The sequence below is a fragment of the Mastomys coucha genome, unplaced genomic scaffold (assembly GCF_008632895.1).
Source record: "Mastomys coucha isolate ucsf_1 unplaced genomic scaffold, UCSF_Mcou_1 pScaffold6, whole genome shotgun sequence".
NCBI classification, from domain to species: Eukaryota; Metazoa; Chordata; class Mammalia; order Rodentia; family Muridae; genus Mastomys; species Mastomys coucha.
In genome coordinates, this window is record NW_022196912.1 from 91,622,419 (window position 1) to 91,645,815 (window position 23,397).

General features: G+C 51.0%; 1 protein-coding gene across 2 annotated transcripts in view; it reads right to left on the minus strand.

Annotated features, from left to right (window-relative positions):
• The window catches only part of Sptb (spectrin beta, erythrocytic), a 131,207-nt gene that overhangs the window by 14,483 nt on the left and 93,327 nt on the right, over positions 1–23,397 (minus strand). For both annotated transcript variants that reach the window (XM_031357212.1, XM_031357213.1), the window contains 17 exons: positions 20,205–20,961; positions 19,638–19,840; positions 19,456–19,546; positions 18,391–18,537; positions 16,634–16,897; positions 16,085–16,291; positions 15,581–15,670; positions 12,783–13,061; positions 11,989–12,119; positions 10,418–10,622; positions 9,784–10,158; positions 7,568–7,812; positions 6,123–6,261; positions 5,612–5,696; positions 4,444–4,640; positions 4,138–4,187; positions 3,586–3,661 (listed from right to left, as the gene is read on the minus strand). In XM_031357212.1, coding sequence (XP_031213072.1) covers positions 3,586–3,661; positions 4,138–4,187; positions 4,444–4,640; positions 5,612–5,696; positions 6,123–6,261; positions 7,568–7,812; positions 9,784–10,158; positions 10,418–10,622; positions 11,989–12,119; positions 12,783–13,061; positions 15,581–15,670; positions 16,085–16,291; positions 16,634–16,897; positions 18,391–18,537; positions 19,456–19,546; positions 19,638–19,840; positions 20,205–20,961 — 3,541 coding nt within the window. The remainder of the gene's footprint in view (positions 1–3,585; positions 3,662–4,137; positions 4,188–4,443; positions 4,641–5,611; positions 5,697–6,122; positions 6,262–7,567; positions 7,813–9,783; positions 10,159–10,417; positions 10,623–11,988; positions 12,120–12,782; positions 13,062–15,580; positions 15,671–16,084; positions 16,292–16,633; positions 16,898–18,390; positions 18,538–19,455; positions 19,547–19,637; positions 19,841–20,204; positions 20,962–23,397) is intronic.

Sequence of the window (23,397 nt, forward strand, 5' to 3'; positions counted from 1 at the left end):
TCCACCAACGTCAGAGCCTCGTTGCTGGCTGCTGAGTAAAGCTCTGGGCTGCTGAGGGGCAACTGTGGCTGGAGCAGTCAAGGCCTTGCCACAAAGGTGGCCATGGACCCCAATCCTCCTGCCTGCACAGACCCTGGGGTACTGCCCCTCACTCACAAGCGTTGGCTACTCTTCCAAAGCCTCTGAGGCAATGGAAGGAAGCTCAGCAAGATTCACCCCAATCAGCCCTACCCTGATGCTCAGCCTGTCTCGGGGGAAGTTGGCTGTGTAGCCATTCATGGAAGGTCACACTTAAAAAGTCTGGGAACTACCCTGGGATAGAGTCTTCCCTGCCAGGCTGACCATGAACAGCACTCACTCCGGACACTGTCTGGAGTGGCCTTGATCCCTTCCCCTGCACTGCACACTGTACCTAGCCTGGGGACCTGGAGGTAGGAAGGGTATGTTGGTTCCAAACTGACACTGTTTCTTGTTACAGCTCCTGACAGCATCTGTGTCTTTAAGGGCTGTCACTCCTGCCATCCCAGCATCCCTGCAGGGACAGTGACACAGCAGTGTGTAGGAAGAGGTCTGGAACCTGGGGAAACTCTTTAACACCTCGAGAGCTCGCTCTCTTCCCTCCTAGGAGAAAACATCTTCCTACAAACACAACACTGGGGAGTCTGAGGAGCAATGCCCGGAAGATGGACATTCAGGAGAGGCCCCAGACCTTTCTCAGGGGAGGGAAGGCACATAAGGCAGAGAGGGTGCCCGCCCCAGGGCTCCACTCCCAGCACTCAGCAGGTTTGAACCCCAGCCCTCTCTTCAGTAGCACTCTGACACTGTCTGGAGTGGCCTTGATCCCTAGGGTCCCCCTGCACTGCACACTGGACCTAGCCTAGGGTAAACACCCTAGGCTGTGACCTCTCCTTCCCCATCCTGGCTTCGCAGTCTCTGCTGGGGTCTCCGAGTTAGGAGCAGAAGGAAGGAGAAGAACGGAAAGTCATCTCCTCAGCCTCCCCTGAAAGGCGACATGGCTGACTCATGGGAATGTGGACTTTCTGGAACCCTACAAAAAGATCTTTATAAGGCAAGAGGCTTTGGCAAAGGTTGGATTCCAAACCCACACAGGTTAAACAGAACCAAAGACCAGAGACCAGACATTCTGACTTCAGTCTGCGTCTTGCTTCTCGTGATACCTTGTGTCTCTGGCTTGGCCTCACACTTACCTGTGGGAAGGGACCAGTTTTTACCCAGAATGCACTCTAACATGCAGAGGTGAGGGGCAGTAGTGGCATTGCACAGGGATGGCTCGGCAACAGCTCTGTCATTGCATGTACACACACGGGAGGGGGAAGGCTGGATCAAGGCCCACAGGGTGCTGCCTATCCAGGCACTATCCAGGCAGGGCAAGGGTGCTCGGTCCACTCCCATTCGTAACTCCAGCAGGAAGCGACATGCATTAGAAAGGGCTTTTACACTGAAGCAATGTGGCATGTATCTATACTACAGGACCCGACACCAGACTGCACAGATAGGACCAGCAGGAGAGCCATGGCACCTCAGGCCAATTCATGAGAAGGCACAGCAGACAACTGAACCTTCCTGTGATGGGCCAGAGGTTGCTGAGGGCAGTAAAGGGGGCTGTAGTGAGCTTGGGAGGACCTCTCCGAAATGAGGTTGAGCTTTCCGTCTGCATGGGCTCCATCCTCTTTCTCATATCAAAGGTGATTTGGAGTTATATCCTCCCCCCCTGCATCTTTAAGGCTTGGGAAGAAGCTGCAGCAGGAAGAAGGCTGTCTCGGGAGGCCCTGGGCCTGGTGTTCATTTGATTAGCCATCTGGTTGCTTTTTGGCACAGACCTGGGCTGCCTTTCCAATCTGGTGAGTGGCTGGTTCCTCAATAAGGATCTCCCATAGGGGCTCCTTCCTCCCCCAGAGAAACACTCAGATTTCAGCAAATTTTATTCCTCCCAACCCAGTGATATCCAAGTGTCAGATGGAGGTGGCTCAGGTGCACATGTAGTTACACTTGCACAAACGTACACGTACACGACAGACAATGGCGTCGAGATGCTCAGGTGGTCATGAAGCCCGCACACCGGGGGGGGACACCACGGCATGCAGACACACAGGGATGCAGGGCAGAAGCGCGGGTGGAGGCAGGAGGCAGGAGGCAGGAGGCAGGGACAGGTTCAGCCCTGTTCACAGTCCACAGCCCCTGGAGTTCTCTCTCCCTCTGGTGGGAGCGGGGTGAGGGATGGGGTCAGGGGAGTTGGTGCTGGGAAAAGGGAGCTGGAAGACAGTCTACCACAGACGGGATGGGACCAGCAGCAGGATCTTCAGAGATTGGTCTTCCAGCAGAGCCCAACAGTGCCCTCTGCTGAGCATGATGGGTCGGTGCAGCCCAGAAAAGGGCACCAAAGAAACGGAGAAGTGTATGTGCGTGTGTGTGTGTGTGTGTGTGTGTGTGTGTGTGTGTGTGTGTGTGTGTGTGTGTGTGTGTGTGTGTGTGTGTGTGTGTGTGTATGCGCACGTGCGTGAGGGATTCTGCACAGGGAGGTATGTGCATCTTTCTTGGGGTAGCTAATGTAGCAGAAATTCCCACCAAGGATGCTAATCTTTCTAAATCCCTGCTCAGGTTACTCCACACTCACCTGGGCTCTGAGAGAGAGGACATGAAGTTATCTGCTGCTTCTGATACCCAAAGCCACATGCCACAGGGATCCATGCAGTGGTGCAAACCACATGCAGACTGCAGTTCTTCTCAGCCGGCTATTCCCCACAGCATTGCCCTAATCTGAGTCTCAGCTATCCAGGCTCCCTAAACAGACTCTCAGGGCCCAAAAGACCTGCTCCAGGCACAGTCCTATGACTGTACATCCCAGGCCTCTGGAAGCCATTGTTCTTTAAAGCCCCCAGATAAGGCTCACTGTTCTATAAACTGGGGGCTTCCTGGCAGTACTAAAGGCTCTGGGGATCTCCTTCACACTTGCAGGACTCAAGTCTACTTCTGCCTTACAGCCATCTCCATAGTCAAACTCTATGACCTACAGCCACAGAGGGATGGGCTCTGTCTGAAAACAAATCTGCTGGATGGGTGGACATCTCTCCCTTGCTGCACGAGATGTCTGTGAGTGGCTCAGCAGGGTGAGGCAGTCTGTTGGTTCGTATGTGTGTGGACATGTATGTGCCAGCATGTATGGGAGAGGGCACTGTGCTAAGGACGGGGTTTGAAGGAAAATGGGAAGAGAGACCATGTACCCAACAGAATCAACTCTGAGTAAAGTGTTTGCCCTGTGCTCATAGTGATGGACTTATCCCATAAAATTTATTAGACTAGAGGAAACCAAACTTGTAGAATCATGTTGGTGGGCTGGCTTCTGGGTTGGAAGGAGAGGAATTATTTAAAGAATTAAAATCTAAGTATAAAAGTAGACGGATCTGAAGGAGATTCCTAGAGGGGGCACATGGGCAGGATGAGGGTGGGGACCAGGAAGCACACCCTGTCCGCGCCTTCCTTCTGCCCTGGCTGAGCCTAGAAGGGGTGAGCAGGCTCTGGCAGCAGCGACTCCCAGGAACTAGACAAGCGGGACATGAAACTGACCGGGGATGTTCTCTCAGTGGCCGCATGGTGAACCTGGGGTGCCTCGCCAGCTGTCTCGCCTTCCTCCTCTTGAGGCCTAAAGAAGACACAATCTCTCTTTAGTGACAGGTGCCTCTCTGCAAGGCCTGGCTTTCCCCGCACTGGGAGCACAGAGCATGCACAGGGCATAATCCTTGGCTCCTTCCCAGAGGGGCTCAGCAAGGAGTTGACCCACGGCTTCATGGGAAAAGTGAAAAGTAGACACATCAGAAATGCACGAATTCCACATGAGACAGCCCAAGGGCAGTGTCCGGGAGTTCCTAAGGGAAAGGTTGGCTTAGCAACAGGCACCGTTAGCTAACCCTTCCTTCCTGTATTGGGCTTCAGGCTTCTGTGCCTGCTGCAAGAGAGCTCTGAACATTCTGGGTTGTGCTGACAGGGCACCCAGGAGAGGTCAAAGGTTTTTTTGTTCACATGGCAGCTGTTGATTAGCGGCTTCCTTTTCCTCATCCCCAGTCACCCCTTTACAATGTGCTTGGCTCCTTGTACATGGAACACAGGGCTGATACTCACCCAGGTTCCTCTGTGGGTCTTTCTGGAGTCTGGCGTTCCTTAAGCTCAAGCTGCAGGGAGGGAAAGGTCAAGGGTCAGAGCGGCCACATAGGGGAGCTAATTCTCAGATGATCTAAGCTTGGCCCAGCACCGTAATACACCCCAATGCTTGCAGCCCGAGTCACATGGTTTGTCTTTGGTGTTTACACATCAGTATTCTCCTGTGCCCATCCACCCTCTTACCAGCCTGAGTACAGGCCATGAGAGCCAGTACCGCACCATCCTAATAGCTGTGGCCTTCCCATCCCCCAGACAGCCTCAGCTCACCGTGGTGGGCTTCTCCAGGGCGGCAAAGCGCTCTGCCCAGCTGGCTGTGGACTTCTCAAACGCCTCGTGCCTCTTGATGAGCTTTTCCACACTGTCCACTGTATGTCCAAAGTCCCGGCTGGCCAGGTAGGGCTCCTGGGCTATCAACCACGCCTCGGCCACAGACGCATCCCTCGAGAACTGGCACACCTCCAGCACTGCCGTGAGAACAAGCCAGGACCCCACCCACAAGGCCCAAGGGCCAGTTAGCATTCAGGGTATCCCTCAACTATATGGGCACCTTGCTCAGCCGTGAATTCTGCCTAAAGCCAGTTCACTCCCACACTAGAGACCCACCCTATCTCCACCAATGGTTCCACAGCTACACAAAATTTTACATGTATATAAATTTACTTACACATGTCAAAATTTATAAATGTATACTATTTTATTTTCACTTTTGTTGTGTTGGGTATCAAACTCAGGCCTTTGTTCATGCTTTGTTCATTATCACTGAGCTCCATCACTCCCCCTTAGCCTTTGAGACAGGTCTCAGTGTTCAGCCCAGGCTAGCCACCTCAGACTCTCAGTCCTCTCTCCTCCACTTCCTAAGTGCTAAGATTAATAGTGTGTGGCACCATGCACAGCCAGAGTCATTAAAGCAGCCATTGGAACCAACTCCATTGTGGCTTATATTTCCTTGCTTTGGGGAGCAATCCCCAAAGCAATCTCAAATTCTTTCCCTTATCTATCTCACACACTCACAGACAAACAAACATGGAGACCAACTTTAAAGTCCTGGCTTTATCCCTGCTCACCCCCCAACCCCCGCTCACCTCAGCCTCCAGCTGCTGGAGACAGAGCTCCTGACCTCCACAGAACAAAATGAAGGCCTAATACTCAGGAGAAACGAGAGCTTCCCTGACCTTTCCCAAGCCTCAGCTCCTCAGGGGAACCAAACTGAGCACAGGATGTGGAGTGTGGAGGATGAGAAGGAGGGTGGGCCAGGGTAAGAGGGTGGAACACTTATCTGCACACACCTGCCTGCCTCTCCTCAGGGCTGTGGCCCAGAGCTTTGTCACCAACTACCTCCATGGAGTTTCTTCCAGGCATGGTGTGGTACCTTGTACCTCCATGTAGGGGGTGGCTAGACCCTGCCCTCGGTTCCCCTGCCTTGAGCTATACTCACGCATGTGGAGCCTGTCAGAGCGGGCCTCCCACTTGTCATTCATCTCCTGCCTCCTGGACATCACCTGCTGCAATTTCTCCCGGATCTGTGGAGAGGAAAGGGGAGACATCCAGGCTTTGGTGATGTTCCCTACTGTCTGAGGCAGCACAGACAGCTGCAAAGAGCAAGCTTTGCCACACAGTCCTGGATTCAAGTCTTGACTCTGCTACTTGCAGATAAGTAACTTCATGCTTAAGTTGGATAAGTCACTTCATGCTTCTGAGGTACCCTCAGGTGTCTCACCTGGGAAGTAGGGGCAACAACTCCAAAGGACAGGCTCATGTGGGTACTGGGCAGGTATGAGCCTCCTTTCCTTTAGGATGCTCCCACCTCCGTAAGGCAGGGGATGGGCTTGAGATGGCTCTGATTTCTGACTTGTAGGCACCTCAGTTCCTTGGATGCATCATCTCCTTCCTGTTCCCTGAAACTGCTTGGCCAGCAAGCATGAGCACAGTGACATGGAGAGACTCACCTCGTCTGAGGCCTGATGTTGCCTCTGTAGCAGGGACTCCCCAAGTTCTAGGCAGGTGCTGAAGTTCTTGGCTCTGGTATTGATCTCCGCCTTGATGCCCTGATGATATTTCAAGAGCAGTTCTACAGAGGAGACATCCCTGCGGATAGGAGGACCAGGGCAGAGAGGCAGTTTGAGAAAGAAAATTGGGCCACCCAGACCTCCTTTGAGGAGTCTTGTCTATACTTTCTCCTCTCTGGCTAGTCAGGAATTCCTCTCTGTCCCAGCCCCAGGAGTAACACTAGCACGTTAGTGTCTTCACTGGTGAGTGGCTCAGCAAGGAGAACAGGGACCCTAAAAAAGCCTGGGAATATTGTCTGACAATAAAAAGGAATGAATTACTGAGTCATGCTACATGGATGAATCTTTGAAACAGGCTGAGGGAAAGAAGCCAGTCACGGGAGACAATATGCTGTGCGGATACTGTTTATACAAAACACAGAGACTAGGTTGACAGAGAGACAAGAGTACAAAAGCAGCTGCCCAGGGGCCAGAGGCAGGGAGCACAGTGAGTGCTGTGTATGGTGGTAACGGTAATGGTAATGGTGAGGTTTTTTGTTTGTTCGTTTGTTTGTTTTTTTCTTTCATTTTTTTGTTTTGTTTTTTCGAGACCGGGTTTCTCTGTGTAGCTCTGGCTGTCCTGGAACTCACTCTGTAGACCAGGCTGGCCTCGAACTCAGAATTCTGCCTGCCTCTGCCTCCCAAATGCTGGGATTAAAGGTGTGTACCACCACCGCCCGGCCTGCCTCTGTTTCTTGAGTGCTGTGGGATTAAAGACCTGTGCTGACATGAGCAGGACCAGGTCTTATTTGGGTGTGTATGTGTGGCGATGATGAAATATACTGTTAGATTGTGAGGGAATGATTGAACCATTGGAAATATACATATACCACAGATGACACACTTCAGAAAGGACAAGGAGAACATGCAAGTGATATCTCAGTAAAAGTGTTAAAGTACCTTTTACAGGCAGAGGAACAGAGACAGGCCACCAACACTTGCTGAGGTAGAGGTCCAGCCCCTGCTGGATTTCAACTGTCATGAGCCTGACCTTGCCTCTTATGGACAGTCAGCTTTATAGTGAGTTTTAGGGGAGTGGCCTTGACATCTCAGTGCTGGAGAAGAATGGACTCCAGCCAGTCCAGATATATGACTCATGTACTTTCACTGACAATAGTGGGCACTGTCCCCTTGGAGATTCAAAATGACTGACATCTTTATTCTATTACTTTCAAACAGTCAGTTCTCCCAGTAGAAGATAAACCACTCTGTTTCCACCTGCACCCAGCTCAGGTCTCTGCTACCCATCAGGAATTTCCATGTGCTGGGTAGCCTGGGATCACTTCTCTTGGAGGAGCCCCAACTCTCCTAGGCTGTACTAGAGTATTCCTGAGGACGCCCCTCACCTGGGTCTCTCCTGGGTCTCGATCTGCCGGATGATGCTCTCCATCCAGGAGAGGAGGTCACGCACCATGCTGAAGAAGCGGAACTTGTCTGCTGTGTCCACCAGCTGAGCTCGACGCCCTGCACACGCATCGAGCAGTGCCTGCCAGGCCGCAGACACCTCCTGCTCCTTGCTCTGGATGGCGTCTGCCTTCTCCCCAGCATAAGCTGTCTGCAGTCGGGTGGCCACATCCTGGAACTGCTGCACCTGTGATGAGGGAAGACCGTCTCTCAGGGGTAAGGCTGGAAGGCTGCCTGTCTCCTCTTGAGCCCTCCCTAGGGCACCACTGCAAGGCAGGATGCTACAGAACAGGGTTCCCTGCTCTAGTGCCTCTGCCTGCCAGGGCATGTGCTGGGTTCTGGCCCAGGGTTTGAGGGTGAAAGGCTTTCAATTCTCTTTAGCCTCCCCTCCTCAGGAATGAAGTAATGAGAGTAACCACTGACCCAAGCACAGTCCTAAAAATTTAATTAACGCTCTTCATCTTTACTGCAATCTATCAAAGAGGTACTATTATATCCGTTTTTGTGATGGGGGAACCAAGGCACAGGGTTGCTAAGTGGATGGCCCCAGGTTCCTCCTACTAACCAAGGGGACAGCTGGGGTTGGAACTATATTCCCAGGTGCCTGGTTCTTTTTTTGTTTTGTTTTGTTTTTCAAGACAGGGTTTCTCTGTGTAGCCCTGGCTGTCCTGGAACTCACTCTGTAGACCAGGCTGGCCTCAAACTCAGAAATCTGCCTCCCTCCCAAGTGCTGGGGATTAAAGGTGTGCACTACCACTGCCTGGCAGGTTCCTGGTTCTTATTCACCCTGCATGCTGCCTCTTCAAGGATGGGCCTACCCCAAATCCTTTGACCAGGGCCAACTCAGGGACAATAGTGCCCCTCACTCCTTACACCTCAATGGAGCTTTTCCTGCCTCAGTAGCTCTGACACTCCACACATGACAGTTACACACCAGGCAATACCTTCAGCTGGAGGACAAATCCCTAAGATGAACTAAGGGGTCCGATCTACTTCAGTGATCTCTCCCTGAGTCCTGTGGAGTTGGCTCAAGACTGTACTGCCAGCCCAACTCTCCCAACTCCCCTGGAAGCCAACGGAGCCTCTGGAAGCTGGCGTCCCTCACTGAGCCTGCCTATTACATCAAGCTCTCAGAGAGTCTGCAGAGCTCCCTCAGGTATGCTCCAGTGATCAGAGAGGGATTTAAGTAGATTTTAGGGACTCTAGAACCCCATGAAAGGCAGACCTGTCTAGTGGCTAAGCCTGAGGGGTCTAGAGCCAGGCTACTAGGGCCTGTGTTCTGGCTCCACCTTCTATCCACTATTCCCCAGGCAAACATTCTATACTGCACTGTCCTCATATGCAAACGCAATGTGAGTGTCTACTTAGAGACACCTGTGAATGTAAGATTCGGAGAGCCGAGTCTTACGTCCAGGATGTCGTCCCACTCACAAAGACACAGAGACAGAGAATCAATGCAATAAGCAAGAGGTTTAATAATGATCCAGTATACTGGGGTCGTCCCACAATCAGGGCAAAGGTGACCATGAGGAACAAAAGCACACATTTTTTATACCCTTTCAGAACATAGGTTTTAGTTTACAGCATGAGTTGGTTATCTCTCATTGGTGGAGCTCATTGTTCTTTGTATCCATAGCCCTTTGTGCCCCAGGTGAGGAGGAGATACCTGTTGCACATAGAAGGGGTGGGGGGAGGTCTACCCCCTACTGGGGACATTTCCAGGAACCGAGCATTACTCCCTGCAATTAGGGCATCTCCTGGGAATGGATGTTTAGTCAGTAAACCCTTTTGAAGCTCTCTGACTTTAAGCTTAATGGACATTCCTGGCCTCCCAGTATTTTTATGAGGTGTCCCTGTTTGCTCAACTTCTACATGAAGATCCAGCCACTACGCACATCCCTTAAAATAATACCCAGCACTGAAAAAGCACTGTGTGTTAGCTGATAAGCTGTACACAAGCCAGGAAACTATAGCTCGAAGAACCACTCCTGAAGCTAACGAGTGTCTGAGGGCTGCTGCGCTCTGTCTTGAGCTGTTGACTGTCTAAGGAAGAAAAACCTGATGCCCATTCTAGAGGTTCCCCCATAGGAGCCAAGTGGGGCCCCTAACACCAACACCAGGAGAAGGTGGTTGCAGGCGGGAAGTGGGCAGATGGTACCTGCACTCCCAGGAGGTGGAGCTCCCGCTCGAAGGCAGTGTGGACCCGGTGGAAGGACTCAGCTGTGCTGGCGTCCAGCCCCACGTCCTCTGGCAGTTCTCTGTGCTTCTCATCTATGAGGCCCAGGATCTCGGTGCCTGTGTAGAAATAGCGGTGCAGATCGTAGGAGGCAGCCAGCAGCTGCATGCGGGTGTCAATGAGCTCCAGCAGATCTGCCCACATGTCATTGAGCCCATCCTTCCACTCGGCAATGGTGGCTGCCTCGCTGTGGCCTACATCGATGAGCCGCTCAATGATGGCATTCACGTTGTCCACTCGCTCCTGCCCGATAGTCCCAGTCTCCCGGGCAAAGTCTCGGAACTTGTCACGGAGCATCTGGATGTGGGGCAGATAAGAATGTGGTTAGCTAGGGGAAGGCGGGGGTCACTTTGCCAGGTTGTTAAAATGGCCACCTAGAACTAGCTGTCACACTTTCCCCAGGATAGATGGTCTGTCAGCTGCTTGCCACTTGTGTGACTGTATCTTTGTGCCATTTCTTCCAAGTGGCAGGGGAGTCATACGGGTCTGGAGTGATGGGCTGCCTGTGTCTACTGACTTAGAGGGAGACAAGAAAGTAGAAGCTGTGGGTACGCACAGTCACGTGGTCGAAGTCCTGCCCCATTTCTTGGGAGGAGGCCACCGTCTCTTTCTCCGTAATCCATTGCTCTAGGTCGTCAGCCTCTCTCTTCAGCTGGAACAGGTGGTACATGTTCTCTAGTCTCCGTTTCCGTTCCTCCGCCATGTCCTTCAGCCCTGCATACTGCTTATCCACTTGCCCCTGGAGTCTGATGATCTGCTCCCTGGGACCCAAATCAGGAAATGCCTTAAGGAAGGTGATCGAGACCCAGGGCAAGGCCTGCGGGCAGCTCTGGGGGAGAACTCTTGCCTAGCAGGTGTGAGATCACAGGCACCATCCTCAGTTCCAAAACAAAACAAAACAACAACAACAACAACAACAACAACAACAAAAACCCAGAAACAAAATAGAAGAACCCAGAGTAGCTGACCCCAGAAGTTACAGGGTTTATTTTTTCCAGGAAAAGAATTGGGTAGAAAAGAAATACCTAAACCGGCAGTGGTGGTGCACGCCTTTAATCCCAGCACTTGGGAGGCAGAGGCAGGTGGATTTCTGAGTTCGAGGCCAGCCTGGTCTACAGAGTGAGTTCCAGGACAGCCAGGGTTATACTGAGATACCCTGTCTCAAAAAAAACAAGGAAAAAAAGAAAAGAAAAGAAAAGAAAAGAAAAGAAAAGGAATACCAGCTTCCCTCAGGGTGCAATTCCCCTGGAGACAGCAGGGCTGTGTTGTTCTGTCCCCACACACATTGCCTCTCACAGTGCCTCTCTGGTGAGGTCAGGGCACAAAGGGTGAATCTTCTTCACCACCCTTCCTCTGCCCCCTCCTCCCCCCGCAACTTCAGTAAGTGACCCCAATTAGCTCTCCAGAAAAGGACAGAACCAGAGACTCAATTCTTGGGGCTCCCTGGGAGATGTGTGGGGTGGCTGCCAAGGAGACACAGCATGTGTGTGGAGTGGGGGCGGCGGCGGTGGCAAGAGCAGGGACTAACGGAAACTGAGAACAGAGCCATGGCTGGAGTAGCCTGTGATATCTGAAGTCTGGCCAGGATCTACCTGACTCATACCTAAGGATTTGCTCTGAGGTCCTGAAGTTCTTTTTTTGGAAACATTAAAACATAATAAATAAATAAAAAATAAAGATAAAAACCAGGTGGTGGTGGTGAATGCCTTTAGTTCCAGCATTCAGGAGGCAGAGGCGGGTAGATTTCTGTGAGTTTGGAGAACAGCCTGGTCTACAGAGTGAGTTGCAGGACAGCCAGGACTACATGGAGAAACCCTGCCTCGAAAAACCAAAACCAAAACTAGATTTGGCCTTCAGGGTCTCTTAGTATAGGCTAACTCTTCAAAGGACAGGGTTCTCGGCTCACCAGGGGCATTTTGATTCTGACTTTTATACAAGCGCAGTCTCAGTGGTCTACCCTGTAGGACTTGACACAACCCAAGGAACAAGACGGAACAAGGACAACCAGTAGTCCAGAAACCTCTAGTTCTGGGGAAAACGGTCCCATTTCTCCCTCTTTGGGTCTGAAGGGTTCCTGGTCTGATTGATGCCCGAAACCGGCCATGCCAACGCAGGAGGCACACATACCCCTCAGGGTGGCCTGCAGACAGCAGGCTCTGGGCTCGGCCAGCCAGCTGTTTGATATTCCGTCCATACTCCTCCACTGTGCGCTGCTGCCGCAGGTGCCTCTTGAGCATCACAATGGCGCCCTCTTCATCCTGCGAGGCAGCAGGCGGTGAGCACCAGAGCCCTACCCTACCATACTCCTGTCTTTGGAAAACTATGGCTAAGTTCTGGGGAGCCAGGCTGAGAGGGAAAGCCACATACCTTCCCTTCCTGTTCCTGCCTCCTAGAAGAGCTGTCCCCAGCCCCTCTCCTCTCAGCCCTTTAGAGTCTTTGTTTCTGCCCTTCATTTCAAGTCCCTCTCCTCTCTCAGCTCTTTAGAGTCTTACTTTGTTTCTGCCCTTCATTTCAAGCCCAACTCCAAAAAGTCTGTCTCCACGAAAACTTCCTAGGTCCTGGAGAAGGTACTACTCCTCCCCAGTCCCCGAAAATGACAGTGGCTTTTCTGGGGGAGAGGATTGGGTCATTGCAGTCCTGAGAGACCCCCTTATGTCCTTTGTCCCTCCATCTCACAGCACGGCCACAATAGCCTATGAAGAGCCTTTGGGTGGCAAGTTGGAAAACTGTAGGGATGTTCTTAATGAAGTGGGATGCCCTAAGGAGTACCACAGAAGAGCAGGAATCTGTAGGTTCCTTACACACCCATACTTTGCCCTTACTTTCTCATATACCTGGATTTCCAGACTCTCCAATGCTTGCCCACCACTGCTCTGCCTATCTGCTCAGCTGGCTGGCAGACTCTGCCCCCGCCCATGTACCTTAGGGGGTTCATCAGAGAACACATAGAGCTCCTGCTCGCTGATCCACGCTTCGGCCTCGCCGGCGTCCAGGTAGTACTGCTGTGCCTCATGAGCATCCCGCAGGCGCTGCAGCCGGCCAGCCGCCGCCTCCCGCAGTGTGTCCCACGAGCTCTGCAGATGCCCCAGGCGCTCCTCGATGTCTTGGCAGTCAATCTCAGCTGCCCTTACCAGCTCCTGCCCTCGATGAAGCACATCCTCCACCCGTGGCGCATGGCCTAGGATCTCATTCTGCAGGGTCTGTGGCCAGAGGAAGGACTCAGAGGCAGAGCCTTGCCATGGATGAGGAGGCAGCAGGAGACCCTCCCTACCCCTCCTGCCAGAGTAAAGCAAGTGATAGCCTTGATACTACTTGTGGCAGGATGCTAAGCACGCCATGTGTGTGTCCATCCATACTCTGCAGGTGTTCTTCCCAGACAAGTCCTGGGAACCTGGCACAGGGCACTGAATGAGGGGCTAAGACTGAACACAGCTGTAGCAGTCTTGGTGGTTTTTAAAAAAGACTTTCATTTATTAATTTATCTTTCTACTTGTATGTCTGAGTGTATGCCACACGTGTGCAGGTACCCATGGGAGCCAGAAGAGGGCGTTAGATCCCCTTGAATGGGAGTTACAGATAGTTGTGAGCTGTCTGATGGAAGTGCTGGGAACTGGGTGTTTTAGAAGAGCAATATGTGCTCTCAACTGCTGACCCATCCCTCCCTCCAGTGCGCCCTCCCTCAACCCCCAACCACCACACTTTTTGAAATAGGGTCTTATGTAGCTCTGGTCTAGCCTTGAACTTGTGATCCTTCTGTCTCCACTATGCTCAGAAACTGGAGCTACAGGTGTTCATCACAAGCCCAGTATATGTGGATCTGGCCCATGGCTTTGGGCATGGCCGGCAAGGCTCTGCCATCTAAGCTACATTCACAGGCCAGACCTAGGCTCTTGACTCCTGCTATCTACACTCTCAGAGCTTAGTTTTGGGCATCCATGCTAAAGGAAAGGAAAACAACTTCAGAACCTGCAACGGCCATCTTTTGTTAGCATGTCTTTGCTCCAGGTAAAAGAGCAAGCTGATGGCTACTGGTACCTTGTGGAATGCTTTAGCTTCCGTTTGTCTCCATTTCTGTGGCTCAGATCTGAACTGTATATCGTTATTTCTCATTTGAGCCTTTGGCCACCAAAATGGCCCTTCCCACCCACCCTGGTGTGTGGGGCAGTGGTCTGCTCAGGCAACTTAAGCTCAGTTGAGTAATTGGCTTTGAGCCCTGGAGCCTTTGTGGGCAGTTTTTTGCTTGCAGGGGGTGGAAGGAGCTTGGCCATAACTCCTGAGTCTTTGGTTCCTGTTTCAGTCACAACCCCTCACAGCTGCCCCGGCAGGACATGTGTGCTCTAGCAGGCAGACAATGCCCCAAGCTCCCAGCATTCTAGCTGGACCCTATCCCCAGTCATCTGACCACAAGTCAGACATGCCACGCCCCATACAATATAAGGGGCGGTTTGCTCCCTTCTCCCTCCCTCTCTCTCCCTCTCTCTCTCTCTCTCTCTCTCTCTCTCTCTCTCTCTGTCTCTCTCTCTCTCGCTCTTTGTCTCTGCTCTTCCTCTCCTCTCTTGCTCTTTGTTCCTCTCTTGCTTTCTTCCTTTCCTTTCTTTCTCTCTTTTCTCCTCTCCTTCCTCTTCTTTCTCTCTACTTGGCTGGCCTATTTTCTCCTTCCTACAATAAAATATCTCATTTATACATTGCTTCCTTTTTAACGAACACACCGTGCAGCCACAGGTCAGCACCAGGGAGAGAGAGAGCCACCGGCCTCAACACCAGGCCCTGATTTTGGTACAATACTCTTGACTTGGTTTTCTTTTTCTTCTGGAGGCCCTGATACTTGATCCCCTTTCTGGGGATCAAAAAGCTTTCTAGGGATAGTATGTATTCTTGGGCTCCTTATAGCTCCTCCATCTTGACAATTTCCTCCAAGCTTTTAAAGTCATCTAAAGGCAGGAGCAAGGGCAAGGTGTGCGCAGAGCACTGTTTTCCAGCACTTAGAACACATGAATAACAACATGCACAAGCACCTGCCCTGCTGGAGTGTGTTACTGTATTTTCCACTCCGAATCTTGACTTCTAGAGAAAGGCCTGAGGCCAACCCCAGGCCAGGCATGAGGCCACTGCAATCCCACACGGCTGGCTTTCTTAGGACGCAGGCTCCCTCTGCAGCTTGGACAAGAAAAGTGTTTGGTATCTGCTAGTATTTGGGATTCTAGCCACAAGCACCTTATCTGTCCTCAAAGAGAGTTTCAGTAGATGCTTGCTTCTAGGACTCAGAGTCCAACTCAGTGACTTTCTAATGGGGTGGAGCCTCATGGGGATGGTCGTGTGTGTAGAGGGACAGGATCTATAGAGTCTAAGGACATTGTGAAAGCCAAGCTTAGCTCCAGAAGAGGACAAGGGAATGCTGCGGTGCTGGTGGCCTCCTCTTGGGACTACAGCAGCATACTGGACACCCCCTGTTCCCCCACACCCACCCCAAGCCAGGTACTCATTTGAGCTTGGTAGAGTCTGGTGGCTCTAAATCCCTAAGTAGCATGATGCCTCTCCTCTCTACAACCACTAGAGCCCTTTCTGCATTGAAACTTCAAGTGAAGTTAGGGGACTGAAAAGCTGCCATCAGGAGCAATAATCTGCTGTCACCAGTCCTTTGTACATCATGGCTAGGCCAGACCCCCAGGGGCCAGCCTGGACCAAGCATTGGCAGATGCGCTGGTGAGATGAGACTCACCTGGTTCTTCTTCATGAACAGCTGCACAGTTTGCAGATTAGTGCCATAGTCAGCTGACTGAGCCAGTGGCAGCCTCTCTTCCACCCAGAGCTGCAGAGAGCAGGAGGTAGGAGATAGCTGATACTAATCACAAACAGCTACCTTTTCCAGGACACCCACAAAGAGACAGGCAAGGTGCTGCCTGGTTCTTCCCAACACCCCCCCTCGGATTTTGGCCCCATTTTACAGACAGGTATTTCAAACTAAAGTTCCAAATAACCTGTTTCTGATCCCAAAGTGGAATCTTGTTCCCAAAGTCCCCCTACCAGTACTAACACGTGACTTGTAAGCTCCCATTTACAAAGTACCCACCCCAATTTTCTATTTAACACAATCTCTAAAGCAGCCCTATGAGATAAGGGGCGGGATGACCAGTCATCTGCTGCCACGGTTGCTCTAGGCAGCAGCCAGCTTCCCCCGTGGCAGCTGGCACCTCAGCCCCTGGGTAGGCTGCAGATCACGCACCGTCTCATCCTCCAAATCCCGGCTGATCTGTAGCTTGGCTTTGGACAATTCCAGCTGCTTCTTCCTCCTCCCCAGAGGCTCTAGAAGGTCTAGGAACCGCTTTTCGATGCTCATGTCCGTGTCTCCTGCCTCCGCTCCTAGCGAGGGTGCCTCTGCAAAAAGTTCCTCCAGCTCCTCCTTCCGCAAATTCACTTGTTCCTCCACGCGCTGGGATGAGACAAACAGCGTCAGCACCACCGTCTGGGATACCTGGAGGGTGTGCCTCTACCCATCCTCTGAGGCCCATTTAAAGTGCAGCCTCCCCCAGGAAGTTCCCTAGATGCTCCTCCTCAGTCTTTCCTCCTGTTATTTCCCATGCTCCTTTTTTACTAGATTCCTCCCCTACCCACTGCAAGGGGGTAGGAGACGGCTTCTGAAACGCAAGGCGTTTTTGCATAATACAAAGTCAAGCTAAGAGAAAAGAAGGGGCGCTTGCTTACTTTAAGGGTTCGAGTTGGCTCCCTAAGATCCCTTCTACTCCAACCTTGAGTGTACAGTGGGCTCACATGCCTTCAACTTAGCCAACATCCGGTTGACAGTGGTGAGATCCTTGCCCAGGTCATCTGATCGCAGCTGGTCCTCCATGGCTCCGATCCATTTGTTAAGGTCAGCGTGGGTCTGCAAGCGCAGGTCAGAGCTCCGGGCGGCAGAGAGCTGTTCCGTCTTCGCCTTTGTGGTGGTCTGCAGCTCATCCCAGAGCTTGTGCAGGGCTTCCAGCCTTTCTGACACCACATCCTTGAACTGGGGCTTCTCTGCCATCAGCTGCCTCCCCTCCTGTTGGGGAAGGAGCAGAGCGCACTCTGGGCTTCAGTGGCCTTTGAGGGGACCCACTCCAGGTGGTTACAAGAGAAATCCTGAGAGGAAGTTGGTTAGGCCAGGAATTGACACAGGCCTTTGGGTGAGGCCACACCAAAAATCGCTCTGAACCTCTAAAGTTATCTACAGATGGGGTGGGGCAGGGGAAGCAGTGTTTGGGCAAATGACTCAGAGAGATCCCAGCATAGGGACTAATACTGAAAGAAAAATTCAAGATTCATTCAGGAGCCAGGCCTGGTAGCACAGGCACTCAGAAAGGTGAGGCAGGAGGATAGGGAGTTAAAGGTCAACCTGACGTACAAAATAAACTAAAGGCTAACCTGGGCAACTTAAGTGAGACCCTGTGTAAAAATTTAAAAAATGAGATGAGGATAGGGTGGGGGACCTAGCTGAATGGTAGAGGTTTAATCCCCCAGTTACCCTCCTCCTAGGAAATAAAGAAAGAAAAAGAAGATTAAAATCTATCAGGAGCCAGGTAGGGAGTGGTGTATAGCAGTAATCTCTATACTCAGGAGGCCGAAGCGGGGAGTCATGAGTTTGAGACTAGCCTGGGCTACGGAGCAAAATCCTGTCTTATAAAAAAAATTAATAATAAACAAACTAATTAACAAATCAGATCCGGGTACTCCTAGCATGGGAATCCCTTATAAATTCCAGAAGTAATGTTTCCGCCTCAGAGATAGGTTAGTCACTAAGGCTGCCTGACCTGGTTTCCCCTGTATAAATGTGTGTTTTGGTTGTGGACAGTGTAATAGGACTTGGCTCTAGGCATATATTCTATTAATAGTGGTCAGTATCATCAATGGCTTCCCAATTGTCAAACACTAGCCTAAGTGCTTTTTCTGTCTGCAAGCATGCAATGCTTCCGGCTCCGTGGGTGAGAGCTATTGTCCCTGTTTCAGAGCAGGGAAGAGAACTCCGTCTGCTTCCCAGGGCAATGCCCTAACCACTACTAGGCATGGCTTCATGCGGACACTGAGTTTACTTCTTCCTGGATGGCCACAGCAGGGAAAGCAAAGGAACATGACTCCTAGGTGGAACCCCCGCCACACTGTTTTTTTTTTTTTTTAAAAGATTTCTTTATTATTATATGTAAGTACACTGTAGCTGTCTTCAGACACCCCAGAAGAGGGCATCAGATCTCATTACGGATGGTTGTGAGCCACCATGTGGTTGCTAGGATTTGAACTCAGGACCTTTGGAAGAGCAGTCAGCACTCTTAACCTCTGAGCCATCTCTCAAGCCCCTACACTTTGTTTTTTTTGTTTGTTTGTTTTGTTTTTCGAGACAGGGTTTCTCTGTGCAGTCCTGGCTGTTCTGGAACACTAAAGGCCTCATTCTCACTGCCGAGCTCTCTGCTGTCCAGAGAGCTTCAGGGCAGTTTCTACGTCACGGGTGAAGCATAAGCCACGGGTACTTAGCTCCGTACCATTGTCCAACTGTCTACTTACTGCATCAATGTTCTCAAGCCACCCTTGGTGGGAAGCCAGTTCCGCCATAAATGCCTGGTGTTTCATCCATTTGTTGTGAAGGTTGCGAGCTTCATCATAGGAAACGTCTGGAGATGTCAGCAGCTTGTCATTGATCCAGAGAGTGAGCTGTGGGCAGCAAGGGTGAGCCCTGTTGTGGTTTCTGAGTATACCTCCAGGAGAAGGTCAAAGGGTTACCCATGTCTTCCTTACTAGATCATGTTGGGTGTGAGACAGTTTGTTCTTTCCATACTTCCAGGGCCTAGGACAAGGCCTGGGACACTGCAGTAACTCAGTACATTCTTAGTAGATAGACAGATGGATAGATCCATCCTGATGGTGGGGTGATAAATTATTAATAAATACCAAGAAAATATTACATGGGAAAGAGATTAAAGGTAACTATAATTAATAAGGGGAAGGGGGAGATGTGTGTCTGATACTGCTAAGATGTCCTAGCATCATGCCAAGCCTGGCTTGTACCAAGGGAAAAAAGCAGATAGAAACAAAATGACAGGGGCTGAGAAGAAGCCCCAAGAGGAGAGCAAGGAGGAGTCAGAAAGCCCCACTGCATGTGGGAAGTGTCAGCTGCAGACTCTCTCCTTAAGGTTCCTATCCGCCTGCCCTCAGGGGCCTAACACTCTGCTTGCACCAGGACCAGGACTTGTTCCATAACTCTAGGGCCCAGTACAAAATGAAGGTGCTCAAAAAAGCGTTATGGATTTCGAGTCAGCACTAATGGAGCATTACGTAAGAGGCCTGTGTGTGGATGAATGTGCAGACCCCATAGCCATGCATCCTGTCCAGGCTCTGGGTGATTCCAACCCAGAATGTTCTCAGACCACTCTATGAGAAACCTTGTCCTAGATGGGGCAAACCAAAGGATGACTTAGCCTTAGAGGTGGAGGGTAGAAAAGAACTGTGGAACGGAAGGCATCAAGGAGTACTGAGCTAAGTACCCCAAGTCCCCAGCTCATGTGATGTCGCCATTCTTGAGACAGGAGTCCTTTGACTGAAATCTTAGAAGCACCCATCTGTTGGCCTCACCTCCTTGCAGTTCTGGAGGAAATTCTGCAACTCCAGATTGTCTTTTAGGAGAACTGTAGCCTCCTGGGCCTTCTCATTGTTCTTCTTGTACCTGGGAAGTCAAAAGAAGTCACACTAGCACCAAGCCTGGGCTCCTTGCCCCGGTGTAGCAGAGGGCCTCATGGATCCAGGGGTAAGAGTACCTGTCTTCAATCAGCTGCACCTTCTCTTTGATCTTGTTCGAATACAGGTTGCCCTCAGCCACCAGCTTGTTTCCAGAGTCCACAGGACTCAGGACCTTATCTCGGTTGTTTTCCATAGACACTAAGAATTCCTCAAACTTTCGGATGCCGGCCTCTGCAGCTGCTAGGGAGTCTGGAGGCTCCAAGTGAGCCAGAGTGTATTCCTGTTAAGGTAAAATTTCCAGAGGAGGCCTGAGGATGAGCTAAGCAAGGGCACCTACAGGCAGCTGTGCAGGTTCCAGAGCAATGCAAAGAGAAGGCTCTGCTCCCCAGGCCTGGCCTCCCACTCCCAGCTAGGGCGGCAAGCATGGGTAGCGGTGAAAGCTACAGGAAAGGGTAGTAATGCAGGGCGAGGTCCACTTCTCTAGCTTCCAAATGACCCAAAGCAAGACAGCTTGGGACTTGGGACCAGAGGCACGTGATGAGGAAAGAACACTGAGGATTTCCTTTACTTGGTGACTATGAAGAGCTCACCACTAGTAAGTCTCCCGAGGGACACCTCACCCAGCCCTGTACACTTCTTCCTACCTGGTTGCTGAGGATGGCTTCAGCCTGCTTGGCATCTTTCTGGAATTCCTGGAAGCCCAGGCACTGGGTGAGCGTGTTCCCTCGGCTCTCCCACATCCGGCGCAGAGCATCCCAGTCGGTATCTAGGCCCTCTAGCCGCTGGCCCAGAAGTTGGTAATCTGGGTCAGTCTGGCCTTCGATCACTTTCTCCCCAGAGGCCTTGACCCTGTGGTAATCGTCTTTGTGTGCATCAATCTCTTCCTTAATGGCTGCATGTTGCTGTAGGAGCTGCTCAGCCTCTGGGAGTGACTCAGGCATGTCCTCAGAGGCCACTGCCTTTTGGGCCATCGACAGCCAAGCCTTGAAGTCATCCAGATCTTGCAGGAAAGCCTGCAGCTTGCTGGCCTCACCTAAGGAGAGCTCCTGACCTTGCAAGGCATCTTGCAGGCCCTTCCACAGCTTCTCAACATCTGCTTGCCGCTGGCCAATGTCCTCTTTCTGCTCAGGGTGTGACTCCATTAGGTACTGTGACTCCCGTTCCAGGGCACTCACACGATCCCGGATGGCCAAGACATCCCGCTCCAACCCTGACAACTTCCGCTGGATGGCAATGACACCTGCCAGGTCCTGCCCCAAGTCCTTGGTAGACTCCACAACCTTCGTCTTGTCCATGATCCACTTGCTGGTCTCCTCACAGTCTACACAGTAATTGTTTACTCGGAGAGCAGAGTCCACAGCCTCTCTCTGCTCTGACACCACTGCCTGGAAGGCCTGCCACCTGCCAGAGGAGACACAGACCAAGGGAAATGGATACCTCCCCATTCCCAGAGGAGACACAGAACAAGGCATGCTCTTTCCCTATTTCCCACCAGTCTTCCCCCAGAGACCTTGTATATTACAAAATAAACAAACAAGATGTAAAAAAACCAAAAAAACAAAAACAAAAACAAAAAAACCAATATGTATCTACTTAACTGCAGGTAAACAAAAATTAACTTGTCCCATTTTACCCAAGATATATCTAAGAGAGAACCCGATGTTCTTGATTCTCAGGAGTCAAGCAATGATGTGGTCTTAGCCATACATAATGTTTAATTGAACCTCAGGTAACTACGAATAGTCTGGGATCTATGATGGCTAGGCTTCTGGCTAGGGTGAAGGTAGTATGTATTTAGTAGGAACTGTGCCGTGGGTTTTGCCCTTTACCAGAGCTGGAAGTATCATCAGGTGTGATACTGGGGTAGGAATGAGCAGTGGCAGCGGCTGCAGCTCCCAGTCAGCCCTGTGACCCACAGGGGAAACAACCGACACCACAGAGTGCATGCTGCTAAGCTGGGTGTGTAGCAGCTTTGAGCTGCCTAGACTGGTCCCTGACTCTTGATTTTAGGTGAGCCTCCTGCTTTAGTTTCCAGAGTAGCCACTACTAGTGCCACAGTGCCTGGCCGGAGCTGTGTGTGCATGTGCGGTGTCTGTGCCCATATGTGTATACTGGCATGCTCCCCTGTGTGCATATGTGGAGGCCACAGGAGGATGTCAGGGTTTTTTTTCTGCCAGGCTCCATCTAACTTTTTGAGACAGTCTCTCATTAGACCTGAAGCAGGCTGTTTTGGTGAGGCCAGTGGGCTGGCAGTGCCAGCTGCCTGTCTCTACCCCACCCCACCCCCATGCTGGGAATACAATCGCAGGTAGTCATGGCTGGCTTTTAAGTGAGTGTTAGGGGTTACCCACTCACCCCTGCCAATGCGTTTCCTGCTTATGATGCTGATGACTCACAGTGGGTTCATCAGGTTCTAACCCTGCCACAAGTCAGAGACATTCTTTATACAATTTCCCTAGAGTTTCAGAAATGTTGGAAATACCTAGAAAGCTCACATTATTAACTTCAAGAATGCTTCGGGACAGTCCCTAGCTTCTCTAGAGGAAGCGTGAAAATGCCCAGGGCCACATTCAAAGTGCCCTAGGGCCTGAAAGCAAAGCAAAACAAAAACAAAAGAGGCCTGGTGAAAAGAGAAAGGGAATGAGAAGAGAGAGGGGGAAGACTCCAGGAGGGACTGCTATAGCAATGCACAGTGACATTGGACTTCATGCGCAATGCTGCTATGAAATGCAGAAACCTACTGAGGTCTAGCCAACACCCTAGAGTCTCCCGTTGACTGTAACATCCAATAAACCTCAGCCCCCTCAGGGCTGAGCTAACTCGTTGCTCACTGTTTGAAAACGAAGGTAAACTGAATGCTTGTTTCCCCCTAAACTCAGGAATCTGAGCAGTTGGTCCCCCAGTTGGTGGCACTGTCTGTGAGAGTTATGGAACCTTTGAGAGGCGGAGCCTTCTTTGAGGAAGTACATCACTTTGGACAGACTTCTCGTTCACTCTTTCTGCTTCGAGCTTAGGGTTTAGAATATGAGCTCCCAGTTTCCTGTTCCTGCTGCCATGCCTTCTGCTTCCCACTAAGCCCGAATAAGCACTTCCTTTTCTAAATTGCCTTGGTCGTGGCGTTTTATCAGCATGATAGAAAAGTAACGGTACAGAGGCTGGTAGCAGAAACTGGCTGCTGCTCTGAAGAACCTAACCATGTTGGTTTGCTTTTTTTTGTTGTTTTTTTTTTTTTTTTTTTTTTTTTTTTTTTTTTTTTTTTTTTTTTTGAGGAATGTGGAAGACTTTGGAATTTTGGACTAAAATACTAGAACTGTCTTGAAAAGACCAAACAAACAAACAAAAAGAAAAGCAGTTAGATTAGAGCCTAACAAGCCATTCTAGTAGGAGCTTAGAAGACAGTGTTGCTGAGAGCTAGGTGGACTGTAAGAGGTCCAGCTCAGGAGGCTTCAGAGGAAAGCAAGGCCAGTAACAGCCTTGGGCATAGAGACCATTCCCATAGTATTTTGGCAAATGTTCAAGTCGTGAGAACTTCCCTGAGGCTAAATTTAAAAGTAATGACCTAATATCTTTGGTCAAAAAAAAGTCAAGAGTAGATATCTCTTCAGTCTGTGGCCTGGGCATTACTGAGAGTGCCTGGGCAGGTCTACGACAAAAAAGAGCAAGTGGGGCAGAAAGAAATACAAAATGTATGGTTTAGAGAGAAAAGGAGTACCAGGAAACATTAATGTTCTAGACAGGGAAGTGCTGGAAGAGGATGCTAAGGAGACAGGGCAGTGCTAGAGGAGGATGCTAAGGGGACAGAGCAGTGCTGGAAGAGGATGCTAAGGGGACAGGGCA